Raw genomic sequence first — 20892 nt, forward strand, 5'->3', positions numbered from 1 at the left:
GACTGGTCACGTTAAACATGTTACTTTACCAGTACATGCCTCGCTGATATCAAATCAAATATGATCACGCTCAACAAATTTGCTAAAATAGCTATAAAATGCTGGTCTCCAGACCGTTATATTTTCATTGACATGGTTATTATGCAATCACTTTACCAGCTAATTCGGACGCGAGATACAGATATTCAGATACCATTCAGATAAAAAGGAACATATTTACATATCTAGCAGTAACTGGCGGGGCTTTGAACTTTGTGAGATAATGCCTGAGGCTGGAAATGTGGCACGCATCACTATATGATATATGAATGAGAAATAAATAGTAACTGCTGGATGAATTCCCCTCATAGGGGGATATTGGACCTGAATTTAATTTATACGTACTTGTCCCTAACTGTGTTTTTGTCAAATTATTTATTACCGGTATTAACCAGTTCAGGTTACATTATAATGAGCTACTAATGTGAACTTGTGTTTGAATACAAAACTGTCAGGAGACTATGGATGGATACAGGGTTTGGGACAGACCTGAGGAAGCCACACAAACATGCATGACTGAACAACCATCTTATTGAAAAGTGGGCACAAGGTGACTAAAATGGAAGACAGACATTGAACTGTATCCCTGATTGTCATTCATGACATAACATCACACAGGCTAACTACGGTAATTGCAACACTGCTGTTGCAGGTACAAGATGTAAGGAATCAGGAAGTTATTAAGAACATGTGTAATAGTTGAACAAATTGAATGGAACAAAATACTTTCCCCTCGATTAAGGAATATCATATCACTATATAATTGCACCAAAATAATTTCCCAAGAGTTTGTACCCCATTTTCCTCAAACAACAGACTATAAATTAAATATAAACACTGTGCAAAAGCAAGGAAAAAACCTACAAGTTTGAAATCAAAGTAACTTAAGTAACTTAACTCTTGCACTTACATAATGCATATTGATTATATAAGCACAAGAAGAAAAGAAAAACATTTAGACTCATGGCTACTTTGGTTCCAGATTTATCGGAGTTGGGAGTTGGGATAAACTATATTTCACTTGTGTACAGTCACATTGTTCATTCCGTCACATTGTTCATTCCTCTCCGAACCGACAGACAGAGGCCTGTGGTTTAAGTAAAGGTGGGTCTGCGTGATTTACTCTGGCCTATGGTGGTCCAAGGTGCCTAGAATTGGATGAAGTGGTAGTATAAAGCGTTCAGAGTTTATTTGGCCTTGGCTCGTCCATGGTGGCCCAAAGTGCCTTGATGTGGCCAAACACAGCCTAGTTTAGGGCCACGATTTCTCCTTGGGGCTCAATCTTCGGGCTCCACCCCCTCCAGGTGGTCTGGAATGGGCAGGCCTGTGAGGACAGTCAGACACTTGTTCCACACATTGAAGACGGGACACACTGGCTGGGCGAAGGACACATGGAAGGTGTGGAGGTGGTGAGAGCTCACAGTGTCGTAGAAGGCTATCGTGCCTACGTCATAGTCGAGCAGGACCCCCACACGGCGTAGGTGGGGCGAGGGCTCGATAGCCAGCTCCTTACTGTTGTGACGTACCACCCAGGAGTTGTTGCAGCGGCAGAGGACCCAGGAGGCCGAGTTCTTTCCGATCCACTCGTGCTTGGGGGCAGACTTGTAGGCGATACCAACTGCATACCTGCAATAAAGGAGGACGCTCTGTTACTTGTAAAATGAAGTGAAAAGTACAAAGGAAAAAGGAAAATGGCATAAAAACAGGAAACAATAGCATTATGATCTGTTGAAATAAAGTGTTTATGTCATCCTTCTAATCAAACAACGGGTGGTTCAGAACAGACATTGACGAATTATACAGTACATCTTCTAAAAGACAACTAAATTATTATACAATTATTATCTAACAGACAAGTTTGTCTAACTCACCATGTGCTTCCACCAATGAGGGCTTCCCAGTAGTGTCGTCCGCTGTCAATGTAGACATTGCCAATGACGCCGTAGCTGCTCTGGCTGGAGAAGCGCTCCTGACCATGGCTCTTCTTCGAAGTCGTCTCATCACGCTCCACTGTCAGGTTGTCGTGGGAGACTTTCAGCTTCCTGTGGGCAGACTTGGGGTCCAGCTTGAAGGGTTGGCCTGGATGAAGGGGAGATAACAACGTTATCTGGGCATTGATAGTGACCAATATTGCCAGCATACATGTGAGGTGCTTTCAGGGAACATAATTTCATAAAGCATACGTTTTCTCCTGCTGTAGAGGACTTACTGTTGGTTTTGAGTGTCCCTGGTTCGCTGCTGCGGCTGCCTGCCTGGTTAATGGCCTTGACAATGAAGATGTATTTAGTGCCACTCTGCAGGCCATGCACAGTGTAGTGGTTCTGCTTAATGTTGGGAACGATCATCCAGCTGTCCAAAGAGTTACACAGGCCTGGGGATGGGGATACAGACAGAGAGTTAGAGTGCACTCAAGCATACTGTACATGCTCACCCACACACTGGCACAGCATGAAGTATAGAAGGTCTTATAAAGGGGTTCAATCAGGAGTTATTTGAAGAGGAGATTAAGTGCAATTTTTGTAGAGAAGAAGATCCGGAGAAAGCACTGAGTTTGTTTATGAAACTATATATGGGTATTATAGACAAACATGCCCCAATGAGAAAATGGACTGCCAGGTGAAATGGTGCACCATGGATAGATGATGAACTGAGGAACTTGATGGGCCAGCGCAATGATGCCAAAGTTGCAGATAGAACTGGTATTTTATCTGATAGACATAGCTACTGTAAACTAAGAAATGCTGTGACCAAACGTAATAAATGTAAATAAAGGGAATATTATAAAGTTAGACTTAATGAGACAAAGAATGATGGAAAAAAAACTCCCAAAAGACTGCACTTGTACACATTATTTATTTCTGTACTAGAAAAAACTTTCAAAACATCTTCCATTAATTAGGTCATTCCAAAACTGCTGTAAGGTACATTTCCATGACATAAGTTCATTGTCTCATGAACTTACTTTGCCTGATGCAAAGATGGAATTTCTCTGTCAAGGTCAGTATACTTGGACCAAATATCAAAATCGCTTAATTGATCCCACATTTCCGCAAGATACAGTTTTGCTTTTTTCAGAACACATAGTCAGTCTAGCTACATAGGGGAGGTCTGAGTTGCGTAGTCTGTTTGTTTTTGTGAGGGGAGGAAACGGTTTAATTCGATTCACGTAGACCAGAGCAGAGTTAGAGGTCAGTCATTTCCTCAAGATACTGCCTCTATTCCTCAAGTGGGAGAGGGGGGTGGAAATATACTGTATATCAACATTGACACTTTTAGATGATGCTCAGCCCTGGTCCAAATGCCCTTGGTGTTGCAAGGAAGAGATAGAGATTTGGTTTGGGTGACTAATAATGAGTTTAATCCAATCCCCTCTGCCTTTATTTTTCTGGCTGCTCTTGCTCCCCTTTCTGAGGTAACTATGGGCGTGAAGAGAGAAGGTCATTCACACCTCACTAGCTGCACCGCTCCACTGGGCTGGGTCGACTCTGTGTGACACACCTAGCTTTGCTGTGCCACATTGTGTCCTCAGGCTTCACCCTCTATCAGAGCTGCCATCACGAATAGAGTACACAGTGTATTCTCCCTCCCTAAGTCCTAACATGTCACAATATGTCTGTCTCAAAATGTCTGCATTTGCACACACTGGGGGCTGCTGTGCTTTAAATGTGTGTGGTGTAAACATACATTATGATGGTGTTTGTGGATGACTATTTCTATGGAGGCTAGTGCACTTCACTTAAAGCCCTTTCGATTCCCACTTCGTAAATGGCAGCCAACAGTGTTTGCCATACACATAAGTGGATTGCTCTTCAACCTGAATTGTTGGTGGAGGGTGGGGAGGAGGGTTGGCCACTCTCCCTCAAACATCATGCTTTCTGGTACATTCTTGAGACATGACACAAAGGCCAGTGGCAACACCTCAGTCCAGAGCTCTGACATGCTAATTAGATGTGAGAACTAGAGCATGAAGAAAATATAGTGTGTTCAGGGGAGGATGGGGAGATGAGATAATAATAGAAACAAGTGTCACAAATTACAATGGGTTTACACCGGCATTCACAAAAAATGCTGATGTTGGTAGACTGTAAAAATGGGGTTCCAAAGACAGTGGCTGTCACAATTTTTTTTATGTTAGATGAGCGTTCATGGATGAATTAGTAAATTAGTAATTAACTTCTATTATGCATTCAAGTCATCAATTATGAATGTCAGCATTGCTTGAAGCAACTTGAGTCCTGGGGGTTTATACTTAAGAAGAAGTAAGGCACAAGAGGCTCCAGTATGTCATGAATCTACCACAGCTAAAGGGTGTCGTTAGGCATACTGTGAAGCAGAGAAATATCAATATACAGTCAATCATATTCTGTACGCTTATCTATCATGATAGTTAGCTGAACATTTCTGTCCTGTGTCTCCAGCTAGCAGAGCTAAGGGTGTATAGTGTCAGCGTGTCAGTTTGTATACTGTATAGTCCTAGAAACAAGTGAAGTTCTCCAAGCAAAATGTCTGCTAACGTTAGGAACATCAGTGGATGTGAATGGTGCCGCTGGTTCAGTGACTATATTGATGATGATGGTAATCCATCACAGTACTTTGCTGATGGATCAAGCAAAGTAAACATTTTGTTTTTATTTCTGCGGAAGGGAATGATTATTCTTAATGAGTGCAGTGATCATTCATATGGGATGATAAGGAGGCATTTGCCGTGGGTATGTCATGAATCACAGGCTCATTGTAATGCATGTTTGATACCATTCTTCATTCCATTACAAATCAGAGGACGGGGGGTTACGCATAACAAAAGCTGTCAACCAATCAGATTGTGTTATGCAAAAACAACGTTTTATAATTGCAGATATTCAATCGTTCATGATATCCTTATTCTTTTCACGGAAAAAAATCTCTTCACTGTATTAATTTGCTGTCTATTTTTGTGAAACCCTAAGACCCCATTGATTTGTTTGAGAAGCAGAAAATCGAGATTCTCCAGGCCCTGACTGAGCATCTGATATACAGGGTCTTGCTCAGTGAAGTATGCACTCGATGCCGGGGGAGATGTGTGAGCCACAGAGACGGTACGACCACTGATTCGTGTTATGACTGTAATCCGCCGTCAGTCTACCCCTACAGTAGGTTTTCGTCCCCTGTTGACTCTGTGATTGTGGTTACTCAGACTGAGATTTGAAGCTGTTCACCCATATTAGCCCTGTTGACAGGTTCAGGGGAGAATACCCGGCCGATTCGTTTTGGATTCTTCAATACTGGACGTCTCAAGCTGTTTGCGGCTTTCACTCACAGCTCCGGCAGATTTATCGAGCGATGAACAATGAAGTTATGAACTGTCTTTCTTGTGAAAAGGCGGCAAAGAAATAAAGTTCTAAGTGATTAGAAGACAGTGTTCTCCTAAGGGTGTGTTTACAATATGGGTGTGTTGATGTTTCTGGTGTGTGTGTGTGTGTGTGTGAGGCTATTGTCATACACTTAACTACTTACTGATAACGTTGGCCTGCCCTGTGAAGATGGCATACTGGAGCTCATAGGAAACCACACAGAACTCATCCTCTGAGGTCCAGTGGACTGTTATGGTGTCGTACGACGCTGTGCAAAGCTCCTCCCTGATGCCTGGAGGGTTTGGTGCTGGAAACGGGTGATTAGAAAAGAGGGTAAGAAAGGGAAGTGTTACGCTCTGTTGAAACTATTATATAATAACGGCTCTGACTGAGGCCTCTGAGGAGGAAACATTATCTTAAATAAAAAAAGCTCTATGAGAGAGGCTGAAGGCCACAATTAATTACAAACCTTACGTAACTAACAGTCCCTCATAGCCCAGGCTATTTGAGAGGAGTTGGTGGATCTCTCTCTCTCTCTCTCTCTCTCTCTCTCTCTCTCTCTCTCTCTCTCTCTCTCTCTCTCTCTCTCTCTCTCTCTCTCTCTCTCTCTCTCTCTCTCTTTCTCTCGCTCTCTCACTCGGTCACTGCACATTGGAGTATGACTCAAAGTGATTCATTTAGTGAGCTGGCCCTCAAGCTAAGCCCTCTGCCATCATAAAGATAAAACAACAACCATGTTCGCAAACTTTACGTTTTTAATTTGTCTTGACCCAGCTGCAGTGTAATGATATAGTTTGATGACTAGTTTGAACACTTCTACATGTAAACATTTTATGAGTGCATCATTTATTTATTATTATTCTATCATTCTTAAATAAATGATGCTCCTGCTTGTAGTATTTAAAACATATATATATATGAAAATGATGTCCTTTCATTGGATGAACAGTGTTTTATAGGTGTACATACATTATGTATTGGGCCATAAGAAAAGGTTAAAGTGCAACACAAAGTGGTCGACCTGGCTTGGTTAGGCTCTACCTGTGAGGTAATCCAGAGTCTCCAGCAGCTTCTTCTCTCTGGTGAAATCCAGGGCAAACGTGTCAAATGTGTCCGTCAGGTTAATCTCCGGAATCAGGACCTGAGAGGAGGCCGTCGCCATGGAGACCCTTAATCCCAAAAAACAACGATCAGGTATTACATGTTGTTTGTTCACTTTGATTATTATGAATATGAATAATACTGAATGTGTGGCCTGTCTCACCTCTCTGTGATGGTCTTGGCTGTTTGGAGGAAACGGGCGTGGTCCGTCTCCTTCAGCGTCAGATCAGCCTGGGTGATGAGGGAAGAGGACCTCTCGATGCACTGCTTACAGTTAGAGATCTGCTGGGCCAGCTTCCGCATCCTGACCACCTGTACAGAGGATTAGACAAGGGGAATTGGGGAAAGATAGATAGAAAGGGTTTTAAAGGTGATTAACTGACATCAATATCAGTAATGCAAGATTCATGTTATATGGGTTATCTTAGATCCTATGATGCTTCTGATCATAATATTCAATTTGACCTAATCGTTGGATTAGAGTCATTTTGATTTCAATTGTTTCATTCATTCATATGAATTTCATCATTCATACATATTCTACAGTTGGTCAATACTGACTCCCTGTCATTATGGACCAAGATTCATTCTAATCCTGGAACAAGAAGTACCTTCAATGGAGATCCTCTAGAACATGTTGTTGGTCCAGGAATAGGTTTAACAATTACACATGGTTAGCAAGTCAGTTACTTAGCCAGTCAGTTAAAGTAATTAATTGACATGTAGGTCAGCCATGGTCCAATTTCCCTGATGAGCTTAAAGGGACAATTTTCTAGATAGTCAAAGATATATAAGAAAAAAGGAAATTACCCCCTATGATTTCATTGGGGGTAATTTCCTAAGGACCGTTTCATCTCTTTTTGTCTACAGAACAATCACCTATTGTTTTCATATAAAGAAATTCATTGCAAAATGCTATATCATGCATTTTCTAAAATATACTTTAAGTTCTATAAAATGCTCTCATGCCATAACAAATGCTTGTGATACATTTGAAATGACAGTTGCTTTGTTAAGTCCTGAAATGTTGCAAATTGATATAGCATTGGAAGGAAACTCTTCATCTCCATACTGGTATGGTGCTGGATAAAAATATGATTTGCTTTAAGCAAATATTAGTTTTAACTGCAGAATGTAAACCTACTGTAACTTTTTTGGAGAGAGATGTCACCGTTATGATTACAATTGTAGCAAAAGTTAATCTGAGCAGTTTTTAACAAACCTAAATTGAGTAATTTAACTGAAATGTTACTTTAATTAGTGCTAACCCCTGTCTCCAAAAATGACGAGTGTCTCCCATTTTGTTAACATTCTACAGTTTGTGACATATGCCATGTCATATATCGTATAGAACAGATGGTGATAATACACAAGGTAGTTATGCTATCACATGTACCGTATGCCTACCTTGCCTTCCTTGATTTTGGTCCCAATGATCTGTCTCCTCTGCTGGATGATGTCTATTAGGAGGTCACATTCCTCCATCAGCTTCCCCTCCTGTCTTGATGCGTTGACCTGAGAAAGGCATCATTACTACATATACAGTATATATACCAAGGACGTGTCGTCCATATAAGCATAGTAAGCAGTGCTTACCCAACGGAAAGAAAAAAAAAAGGACAGTGAAAATATTTAAATAAAAGTGCATGTAACCGTTTGTTTGTTTTCATTAAGAGTCGTATTTTAGGTCCCAGGGCAGCAGGAGTCATTCATTTTGACGTTGCATTTTTAGCGCCACCTGCAGGAGTAAGCACTTCCTACTCTGCCTGCTTGCATTGCGTTGCATTATAAGCACTTCTCTCTCTGCTTTCCCTCGCGTACATTCGAATGCATGAAAATGTCTTTTTTATTTTTTTTCGATGCCTCAGCCCGCTGTTTAATGTGGCCAGGGTAAGCATGCTTACCAGCCAATCAGTAGTTCTTTAATTCCGATAAGAGCTACTGATTGGCTCTTATCACTTTCAAGTTCACTTAACATTTCACCTCTCGCCCGGCAGAATAGCTTATGCTACCTAGCTCAAACGATCTAAATAATAATAATCAATAAGGATAACTTGCTTGATTTTGTGAATATGGACATTACTGTCAGCGACCTAAAGGGATTTCGTAGACTGGACTGGACTGGAAAAACAGAACTACTGGCTAAATGCCGCCCGAAGCCACCGCTCACCGATCTTCACACCCAGAAAGGGAGAGTCGCTAGGGGGTTCCAGCAAGCCTGGTATGAGCGGTTTATATGATTTATATGATTCGCGAGGCTGGTGGCGATCTGTGCTTGTTTATATGGTTTGAGTACTGCTGTGCTGCTGGTTATGGCTTCTTATTTAAGACTTCCTCTGCTTTTACCTTTGAATAGGCCTGTGCCATTGTGTTTGGAGAGAGAGCTGCTTAATCAATCGCTGAGATAGGCCTAATGTCGCTGTCCGTGCCAGTGGTTCTGGACCAAAAGTGTTTGAGAGAGATAGAGAGGGAGGGTTTGTGATGTGATGTCAAGTGCCTGTGTGACAAAGTGTGAAAAGAAAGTGTGTTGTGAGTTTACTATGGAGGATGGAAACGGTGTGTGTCTGTGTTGTGCATGTGTGCGTTTGCGATGTTGAAACTGGACTTGTAGATTTCAGCAGGCTGGCTACTTGAAAAGATCTTGGTTCAAAAAAGATTGAACAATGAGCACCCCTGATATAGTCGAAACTGGCAACTGTTTTTTTTGTTTCTGGTAATCTGATCACATAGTGACACTACAGTTTATTAGCGGGTTCTAGGGCATCAAAATTGCATTTCCTTGAAACTGCGTTCACTGATAGCGTGTATGTGTAATTATGTGTATTTCTATATCTTATGCTTACCCAATCTAAAAGCTCACGGCACGTGCCTGATATATACATACTCTATAGTATATATATATATATATATATATATATATATATATATATATATATATATATATATATATATATATATATATATACACTCTATGGAAGGGGTGTCAAACTTGTTATGGGCCGTAAAATATAATACATTTGTTAGTAAAACTAAACTAATGTCCACTGCTGTGCACTGCGCAGTGCGCCTCATATTATTGCAATACTTGATATAACGGTAGCCTATACACTCAATGCCACATTTCCACAGACCTATCTGTCAGTGTAGACTGACTCCACTTAAAGAACTTCCATTCAAATTTCAAGTTTGATGTTTTTATACTTTTTGAGCTTTACTTGAATTTGCATAACATCTTATCCATAGCTATACTGCCAACGATCACAGCCTAAAAACAGACTTGTGTAACTTGAGTTGCTTGAAACTTTCAACATAATTTTCGTACCATTTACACATTTTGAGCTGAACTCGAATTTGCCTGAAATTCTATTCACTACTATAGCCATTCGCTCTGAATGGGGTCATTTCAAAATGTATCCACTTTGTCATATTTTAAGTTTGACAATTCAATTCAACTTTAAAATATGCATTTGTATTGTAAGTAATTACAAGCCATATTAAGGAACTATAGACAGATATATAATGTTGTATGTTATGTTGTATGTAATGTTGCTGTAAGTAGAAGTGGATAATAGATTACTCAATGATAAGAAATAGATTACCGGTACTCAATTCTGTCTAGCATTTGGATCAATTTGCAGATAATCTTTCAACTTTGAAAACGTTCTACTCATCACACTCATGTCCACTTTATTGGCCAAAGGCCTTTAAAAGGCCCCTTTTCTGCCTGTTTTTTTATTTCCTAGTGACACCTTCCACCACGTTTTCTCCTGAAGTGAGGTGAAATAGGGGAGTCATGAAAGAGAGGTTTATTTTGAGCGTTGCCAGACCAACGAGGTGTGTTATGACCACTTTCATTTTTATCACTCATTTAAACACTCACAGATCTGTCTTTTCACCACCACTAATTAACTCCCTCGACCTGTGAGCGTGTTTCTCAACGTTTAATGGATGATGATGCGACCATCCTTCTGTTTCCCATCTGCTTGGAAGATTTGTGGATTTCAATTGTAATGAGCCATCTAGAGTTGCGATTCTCATGGATACAACATAAAATGGATGTTACTTGAGTTCTCAACTTGCAAAGAGGACATACTGCACATACTAACCTCTGTCTGTCTGCCTGCCTGCCTGCCTGCCTGCCTGTCTGTCTGTCTGTCTGTATGTCTGTCTGTCTGTCTGTCTGTCTGCCTGCCTGCCTGTCTGACTGTCTCTCTCTCTCTCTCTCTCTCTCTCTCTCTCTCTCTCTCTCTCTCTCTCTCTCTCTCTCTCTCTCTCTCTCTCTCTCTCACACACACACACACACACACACACACACACACACACACACACACACACACACACACACACACACACATACACACACAACCACAAACACTGATACACGCATCACTGCTGTCATGATTGTCATGTACAGAGATGTGAATCCTCCTTTAGCTCTGGGCTCAACCTATAGGGCAGGCAGGGGAGCCTGTGAAGAACATGACAGATCAGTCTTTGGCAAGGACATAAGTGATTCATTTAACCCTGAGGAGATCCAGCACGTCCAAATATCCCAGAAAAAGTGGGGGTAGATTTGCTTTGCATTGCTCTAAAATATTTAAAGACCTCTCCTAACTGCATTTCCTGTGTACTCTTTTTAAGTGCTATCTCTTTCCACCTCTATGCCCTGTGAAGACCCGTCTTCCCCCTCTAATAGGAGTCCCTGGGGTTGATTTGGTGAGCTAAAGTCGACATGCACATCAACAGATTTAATTAAGCAATTTCGTGAGCTGCACAATAATTCTCTCTTCACTCCACGATCGTCAATTAATCATGCAGATAACTTTTGCAAAGGATTCACTGAGCACAATGTGCACACATGCACATGCACATGCGCGCACACACACACACACACACACACACACACACACACACACACACACGCACACACACACACACACACACACACACACACACACACACACACACACACACACACACACACATACTCTGTTGCGTAGGTTAAAGGGGTGGAGTGTGTTTAAAAACCATGTACACATCCTGTGACCTAAATGCACCATAAAAAAGATTTTTTATTTATTATTTCCTATTGCATTATTCAAAATAAGGGAATTTTGAAAAGGCCAGATGTATGGTCTCCAAAAAGTATTTTTTTGGTCTGGGTATGGATCCTCGCCCCCCAAGTGGAGGTTAAAATGAATATTCTATGAATATCTATATGTTTCTCTGTGTTTGACATTCTTGTCTTAGGCAGAATAACTAGCCTCCCCCTTGACTCATTAGGGTTCTATTTTGGAATCATCACAGAGGACAAGTTAGTATGGACGGTCAGGCGTAGTCCTGAGCGCCCTCCATTAAATCAGCCACACACACTTTTGAAAAATTGGATGTGACCGTTACTGTTCACCAGTGACATGCATATCCCCAAATCCATATTTCTACTGTATTTAAAGGTAATATCTCTATAGTATTTTGCATTTCTATTGTACAGTAGTATAATTTATGAATGTATGGTGCAAGACCAAACTCAAGTTGAGACAGGAACATCTGTTGCTACGGAAATTAATGTGTGAGTGACAGATCATCATCAAGATGACAACATTAGCTTAGCATGTCAAAGAAACAACATGAAATACTTCATATATCCCCTTCCTGTAAAGCTAACATTTTCATAACGATTTTAAAAAGCATACATAAGAGTTTTACCCCGAGATGAACAGCGTATGACACATTGGTGCTGCATACAGTATGCAATAACTACAGCATGTAGTATTGCATGTGCATACACCTAAGGATTCTGAATCATCAGTGACATACAGTATAAGACTCACCTCTACATGTTGGCATGTCTGGATCAACTTTCCCATCAGAGATTCCAGCTCATTGTTCCTCTTTATCAAACTAGCCAGGTTGGAATCCAATGCTTGCTGCAAAAAAAGAGAGAGAAAAAAATGCCATTTAAGATATGAGGGACAGCAACAGCATTTTCCCCATGTTCTTTCCATGGGAAAGAAACAGGAAAAGTTGGTTGTGAGCTATATCAAAGCTCTGAAAAGCAACCTACCATACTTCAGGAGAAAATAAACCAAAATGCAAGCCGCTAAAAAGATCACAGACACCCTACATTGCTATTTCAGAGAGAGCAAATGGATAAAGATACAAAATAGAGATGCCTCCTCCTCCTCCTTTTCTGCACTCATCCCCAGTTGTCACATTCGCTTTTGGGTATTTGTCCACTAACCTCCGGGCGCTGCCCCTCTTCCCGATACCGCCTCATCCCAACCTCCAGAGTCTCAGAACAGGAAGCCTAAGAGACACACTCTGGGAAAACTAACCCATGCATAAACCCAGCCGACCGGCAAATTAAGCGTCAAAAGCTCCTCTGACAGCACATCTACCTATCAACGGAGTGTCTTTATGTAAGCGCTCTCTCCCCATTCTTTTTTTTTTCTTTCTGCCTGGAAACAAGCTGTCTTCTTTATTTCACATTCTATCATATTATTGCCCAACCAACCAAAGTATAAGCCACAACGTAATGTTCAGCAGGGATTAAATGCAGTTGCCCTATGGGGTAAACAGTGTATATAGCAGACGAATGAAGGGGGGGGTATGGGTGGGGACTTACCCAGGGTGGGGGTGGGGGCCCTAATGGATGGCCTTAATACGACAATAACAGACCAACAATATTGCGGTCCATGGAGGATGGCATCATCAAGGGCTCTAAAAATAACCTACCCCATGGAAGAAGCCAACAATAACGTAAGGAGTCCAAGAGGAGGATGGTTAACCACTTTGGGTTAAATAAGAGTGGATATTCCTGATACTGGAGGTCATCGTTTTAACACAATCGTTCGTTCAATCTATTGGCTTTTTGATATTACCCATGGAAACTGTTACCCTGGCCATCAGAGGATTTATTCAAAGTCCCTGTCGCACATTCGTATTAAGGTCAGGGGAAATAACTCTCGGTCTCCTAGATTGGTAGCTAGCCCACTGTCTGGACTCATTTACTGGCCTGTGGTTCAGAGGATTTGCCTGTATGGGGTTCTAACTTTCAACTTTGTGTTTACAGTAAAGCAAGCTCTGGATTAAGGAGAATATTTAAACGGGATTCTCTGATTCCCCTCTTAACAAGAGAATTATTAATATGGAAATTGATTTATTTGTTGTCTCCTGGAGCTTTCAGAAAATGCATTATCTATGATTAAGTTGATGATTAAGTAGCAAAAGCATGCTGTGAGAGATTGTGTTGATACATTAAATTAAGGCAACTGAGAGGTAAATCATCTAAGTAGCAGCTCATGGAGGGATGTACTTCTGTAATTCTCATAGCTATGATACAAAAGGAATAATCATATTCATCATATTACAAAACATAATTATCATAGCCATGATACAAAAGGAATAATCATATTCATCATATAACAAAACATAATTATCATAGCTTGATACAAAAGGAATAATCATATTCATCATATTACAAGACATAATTACTGTATCATACTGATAACTTATCCTAACAACTAACCCTTACCCTAACCACCTGAAGCTATTCCTAACCCTAACCCTAACCACCTGAAGCTATTCCTAACCCTAACCCTAACCACCTGAAGCTATTCCTAACCCTAACACTAACCACCTGAAGCTATTCCTAACCCTAACCCTAACCACCTGAAGCTATTCCTAACCCTAACACTAACCACCTGAAGCTATTCCTAACCCTAACCCTAACCATAAATGCCTATAACTGCCTTACCGCCATGTAAATCTTTGCTGACACTTTTTCTTTGTTTACATTGCCTACCAAAGACATGTTCAATGATACCGTGATGGACATAACCGTTTATCTAATTACTCAAGCACACCAAATACGCAATTTCCCACGATTGCAATGTATCAGTAGCCACATGCTCACATGTCCCAGTGAAAAAAAGTCTGGCAAAAGAGTCCACAAAATGGATGAACTAATACATTATTAACATTAAGTAATGTTTGACATCAATTAGCAAGTCATCGTATATGTATTATGTGACAGTTAACTGATTATTGGCAGCATGGAGTAAAAATAAATTGTGGCACATTTCTGGCAATTGTATCCATGCACACAACTCTACTGAATGTAGTCTATTGCTATAGCCTGCTTCATGTTGATTTAATTATTTAGAGCATGCTGACTTGCTGGCCTTCCATTACTAAGCAGTCATGCTATGTTGAAAAAAATATTTGTAGATAACTAAAAAACTAAAACCAAATCTAGGATTGCTGACCTCAAGACTGCTTTCTATACACTATGAGGTTATTACATGTCGGTAAATATGTAATTTGAACAATATTCATATGTAACCCCTTTAAAACCATCAACAAGCATCTCCATAAACCATTAATCAATCAAGCACACATTAGAGAATAATTCAGTTTAAATCTGAATACTAGTTCACCTTTCTTTATTCATATCAACAAATAGTAATATCAGTTGTTTATAAGTGTCTTTGTTAATAGTGTACTAAACATACTGTATATTAGAATGAGTTATGCCATGTAAATGGATTATGATGGATGGATGTTAACTACTGCATTAATACATGTTAAATAGTCTCTCAAAGACAGACTCAGAGTGCTCCACACACACAGCACCAACAGATACAAGCAAGGACATCCTGTTTGGTAATAATAATAAAAAAGACATCAAACAAGGTTGTTGACTGTTAGACATCTCCATTGCTAACTTCTAACTAGATAAACTTTCGTAACAAATCTTGGACGACAACAAAAAGTAATTGATTCCTATCAAGTCAGAAACCTTATAAAAACAAAGATATTAATTCCAAAATGACATAAACTATTATACTTGCATTAAGATGGACTCAATTCAACTTATTGAGTGATTTGTTGGTGATATTTTAGCATTTTAGCTAATTTTAAGAGTGTCATAGCAAAGGGTCTACACGGGGTGTTTCTGTATTTCAATTTGAATACATTTACTGTACATGTCAAATGCAATCTAGAATTCATATTTTGGACTCCTAAACGATACATTCATTGTCGATTAGGAAGTTTTAAAGTATGTATTGTCTTCGCTGAATTCCTAAAGTGACCATCCTTCAGGTGCATACATCATACTGACCCTCTTCACACCTCTGATTAAAGAGGATGAATAACATGCATGCTGCCTCAGGACTCTCCCATGACAATGTATACAAGGTCAGAGCTATAATATGTCCAGTGCGTGATGTCATAATTACAACATAGGCTGCTGCGTTCGCTCAAATTACTTGGTCGCTCTATGCCATATGGTGTTGAACCCAATGTGCACTCCGGCGCTCTCAGAGCGAATTTACGAAGCACCCTCTGTAGGAAATAGAAATAGGGAGACTTATCTGACAGAGTGTAAGAGTGAGCGCTTTTTTGTGATACAATTTGTATCGGCTGCCTTTACATCCTCTGTATACTGTACCTTTGTATTTATGTGCCTCTTTTACTTTTTTCTCTACCCTTCTATCTATTACCTCCCTATGTCTCAGTATTCTCCTAATACCTATGTGTTTGCTAATTGCCATTGTTGTCTGTTCTACCTTCCTTCCATCCTGTTTAACTCTCCCCAGCTGCTTCTGTCAGATATAAACACTGTGATTGTATTCATGGAGAGAAGCAAGCAGCGTTAAGCTTTCTGTAGAAGCAGTGGATCTGACTCAAATAGCCCAGAGACAGAGGGAGAGAGAGAGGTACTACTGTATGTCTGCTAATGGACTCTAGGCTTTGAGATCTACCATGGGAAACTTCTTGAATATTTTCCTATATATAAACTACTTGACTATCCCCAATGGTCTCGTTACAGTATCAACCAATATTGGTTCTAAAACTAGTATGATTAATATGCAGATGCAGCGCTTCATCCTGCATACAGTACAACACCTTTATTATCACCTTGTTTACAATACATTCAATGTGGGTACTGTCTGCTGCCCTAGCCTTGACCTAAGAGAACACATTGCTCCAAGACAAAGGGTCATGACCACTCTACTATGACTGAATGACTGAGGAAACTGGTCTGAGCTGGTGTGATTGGGTCGGCTAACTTAGGTGAAGAGCTGCCCAGCCAGTACGTGACGTTAGAATGATAAGGTTCTATCTCCGTTTAGGGTAGTTCAGAGATATTGAGCGTTTTTGAAAGTTTTTACATTCCATTATGTTTTGTGAGATGGAACCTTTGTATTTTATTAATTACTAACTCAAAAATGTCAACATTTTCAAAATAACACCACACAGACATTAATAAACACCTAATGGATCAGATTATGTAAAAAAAAATAATGACAAAAATGGAGATAGAACCTTATAATTCTAACGTCACGAGTAGCTGTGGCATTGGGAAGGAAGGCAGGGGACAGGCAAAGATCTTTGCAAGTTTTCTTCTTATTTTGAGAAGTTAAATCAGAGCTTCCTCTCTAACCCAGACCCATGGAACCTCTGAGGCTATTTTCTACCATTTCCCCCTCACTATCCATTTCCTCATAAAGGGTAATTATATACTCAAAGGGAAGTGTCACACAATGACCCAGCATCTTATCAGATGCAATACTGTTTCAAATGAAAATGTAAATCGTTTGATATTTTCCTGAGCAAATTAGGTATGCTTATATTAGAGAGTGTGTCACATCACTAAATGTTTAATGCTCTTTAATGTTGTCTTTCATGAGTGATGATTCAAAGTGAAATCTGCTCCATGAATTATACACAGTGTGGTGCAAGGAGAGTTTCCATGACTAATTAAGGTGTCAGCAGCTTCACCCCCATGCTTCTTTAAATCTTTCAAAAGGTGAAGTGGAGAGGTTGGCTTAAAAGAAAGACAAGACACTTCATTCCAGGTATGTCAAGGAGACTGATTAATCACTATACTCTAAGCTACACCTGGCATACTGCAGTTCTTTATTCCAATGAGATAATCAAGGGGATAGATAGAATGTCTTCACCATAAGTCACTCTGATTTCATCATGCTTTTAACTTAACCATCAACATTTCTTTAAATACTAATGTAGGTATACTACATAACATATACAACGATCTATCTCACTGCAATTATTCCTGTATCTACTCTTTAAAGCAAGAAAGCTACTATCCAGTAAGCGAAGTGCACACATTTTTACTCTCACTGCAACAGGAACTAGCTCAGTCAAAAAGCTAAAGTTTCATAGCAAGTCTTGAGTATGCACCCATAGAGTAGCCACATATTTTGAGCAAGCATAGAGCCATAGATAACAGACACTCTGTTGAAACCACTAGTGTTACATATGCGTCATACTATTATTGTATAACCCGCAAAGTGTTTTTTTCTTTCTACATTTTCTAAATGTGTTATCTCCATGAAAACATACACTTAACATTAAACACGGTGTCAAGTGTTACAAAACATTTCTTCAGTAATAATGTTATATGTTGGTAACTCTTAATAAATGTAATAGTAGTCACATGACATAATTATCAATGTTGTCTATTCATTGATTAACCCAAACCAGCTCAGTGCACCAACCGCATATCAGTGAACACAGAGAAGGGGTAAGTAGTGGATACTATAGATATATAGAATCTGGGAACCTGCATGGTGGACATATAAACATCTTCCATTAAAATAAAGACAATGACATCAGGATTTCAAGTATTGGTGATGAGGCAAACAACATGGTAATAGTTGTATTGTACTTTGGGAAACCTTCACATTGTATGTAAACATTTCTGGAATCGGTTTGGTGCCAGCCAAATCATCCTCACAAGTCAGGACATTTCCCAACTGTGCAACTACTGTGTAACCACTGCAAATAATGTTGCATGATTTCACATCAGGGTTCGTTTTCAAAACATGTATAAGTGCATTTATAAAGGGTTAATAACTGGCTCCTGATTGCAAGCTCCCAATGTTGGTTCTATTCTGTTTTCCTTGCGCTCCATGCCTTTTAGGTACTTCTGGCTCCACACACACATTTTGATATTCCCTTTTTGAAAACGTGTATCTTGCCACATAAACGTTCCAGACTTTACACACTTGGAAAATCCCACCCTCTCCCTCAAAATCCCACCCCTCTGGTGGCCAAGAGAAATCTTCTATGAGTTCAATTGAAGATAGATTTGTCTGAGGAATTCCTATGTCCTATGGCTATAAAAAAAACTTTATTTGAAGGCAGTCCTAGTAGATAGTAAAATATAGAAACTGGAATGAAATCATTATCATTAGGCTTTAATAAACAACAAAGGGGAATCTTCAAAGCAGTGCAATATGTTGTGTCCTCTCTATCTTTTCAATTAACCATAGGATCGTATCTATTTCAATTAAATGATCTAAACCACAGGCAGAGAAAGATGAACATACTTGCAAAATAATGTTTCGTCCATAGATTGATATCAATCAATCAATCAATCAATCATTCAATCAATCAATCAACCAATCAATCAATCAGCTACAAAAAAAGATGCAATTTCAAACCCTGCCATTAGTGTTGCTGGACTTAATGCATCCTTTCCAGTGTATATGGGAACATGGAAATTGCCCAAATTACCTGGGAACAATCCACCCCTGCCACCCCCCTGTTTGGGCTTTTGGTGTGAGACAGAGGGGGTAATACTAGGTCCACACTCCCAGTGGGCCTTCTCTAACACATTCCCGACTACTACGCTCAATTAGACAAACACCTAGCCAGCAAGCAATTAGCACTGCTTAACCTGCCTCTGGAAGGAGCCATCATCAACATCACTAATGAGACTGCATTTTCACACTGTGTGCACAGGAGCGACGGGGTAAGACCCTCTCTGTAATCTGGGAGGCGCATGATTAGAGTGCTCAGTCAAGATAATCATAATGCATATTATTTATATGAATAGATGAAAAATCTAAAGAACTAAAACTGCATTTGTTTGGAACAAATTGAGTTACACAAAAACTCATGCATTAAAGTCTATCACCACAAAATAACACCTAACACCACAAGTAAGCAAATTAATATCTCCTATTTTCACTTATGTTTGCTTCTGATGGAAACCATGAACAGTGCTGGCAATTCTGCTTTCAATCCGCCAGCAGTTGAAAGCTTCCAGGTGCACGCCGACACCCTGAAACTCCATCACTTACCTTGAGTTTCTCATAGCGGTCGCTCAAGGCTGCCACCTGGTGGTCTCGGTGTCGCCCGACTAGCTTGCAGAGTGAGCAGATGAGCTGGTCGTCGGTGACGCAGTACATGTTCACCTTCTCCTCCTCGTGCTCCAGGCACTGCAGCCCACGCAGGTGGGTGTCCGGCATGGGCTCGATCAGGCGGTGGCCTGTGAAGGGCTTCTTGTTGGGGTGTGTGGTGCGCAGGCAGTCGTCACAGTACGACACCTCACAGGTCACGCACGTCTTCACGGCATCCTGAGGCGGGTCCTGCTCGCAGAACTGGCACTGCACAGGCTCGGGTGGGGTCCCGGGGCTGCTCATGGCGGTGGGGACCAAGGCGAGACACCCCTCCTCACTGGGGGAGTTGAGTTGAGAGTTGGGTTGCAGGGGACCGGAGGACGCGGCCCTTTGGACGCGGTCGATGATGTTCTGCAGAGTGACGTTTCGTTTCAGTCCTTCTAGGCCACGCTGTGGACTGAGAGAGATGACATAGCGGCAGGTTGGACACTGGAAGGCTCCGATGGACTGGACAGGCTCTTTGGAGGCGCAATGGGAGACCAGGATGCGATGGGCGCAGCCAAAACACAAGCTGTGGGCACAGGGCAGGAGGAGTGGATCCTCAAAGAGCTCGAGGCAGATTGGGCAAGTCAGCTCTGACTCCAACGTGTCCATCCTCTCAGGCAGAACCAAGCGGGTGCGGTGTCAGCAAAATCCAGGGAAGCTGCTCAGCTGTCTGCCGGAGAAACACAGGGAGAAATGAAGTGAAAAGAGTGCTTACTCTTGAGAGAGGGTTTTGAACTGAACACATTATAAAAATGCACAGGTGAATAGATAATAGACATAAATTAATGTAAACGGGTTCATTAAATTGTCATCAGGTTAGGTTTTTCAATTACATTAGTCATTGATCACAATGATTTAGTTCTTGAAAATGTGCAAACAGAGAAATAACTATCTAGCATGTAACTCATTAGTTAGTTCTGTTCCCAGTATTCATTTATCTTAGAAAATTGTTGATAATAAACACAACACAGAAATAGAACATATCTTCAAAAATAAGATAATACTGTGTAAAATTGAAAAATGCTTATATTCTTCTGTTTGCATTAGCACACAGTCATGTTTCTTTATGCTTCACATTCTAAATATAGTTTTTCTGAAACAATATATCAAATGTTTCTGAAGCATGAGTCAAATAATTGGATTTCAGGTGTGTCGGCACTTCCCTGATTGGTATCATATGCAAATGATCACACAGCAGAACAGACATATCAATCTTGCTT

The 20892-nt window shown here is 40.5% G+C and overlaps 1 protein-coding gene across 2 annotated transcripts; it reads right to left on the minus strand.

Moving 5' to 3' along the window:
• Window positions 1-1316: 1316 nt before the first annotated feature.
• On the minus strand, window positions 1317-20281 carry LOC308157537 (E3 ubiquitin-protein ligase Midline-1-like; the record flags this gene model as incomplete). 2 transcript variants are annotated; one of them, XM_080531117.1, is made up of 9 exons in its annotated part: window positions 1317-1665; window positions 1911-2118; window positions 2249-2410; window positions 5533-5676; window positions 6411-6538; window positions 6634-6782; window positions 7878-7985; window positions 12302-12397; window positions 19703-20281. In XM_080531117.1, 9 exons carry the CDS (start codon window positions 20279-20281, stop codon window positions 1317-1319), a joined length of 1923 nt encoding a protein of 640 aa, XP_080387243.1. The 2 variants fall into 2 exon arrangements, with proteins under 2 accessions (XP_080387243.1, XP_080387242.1); XM_080531116.1 differs by having other exon boundaries at window positions 19589-20281.
• Between the last annotated feature and the right edge of the window lie 611 nt (window positions 20282-20892).

Source organism: Nansenia antarctica (genome assembly GCF_963989245.1).
Source record: "Nansenia antarctica genome assembly, chromosome: 5".
NCBI lineage: Eukaryota > Metazoa > Chordata > Actinopteri > Argentiniformes > Microstomatidae > Nansenia > Nansenia antarctica.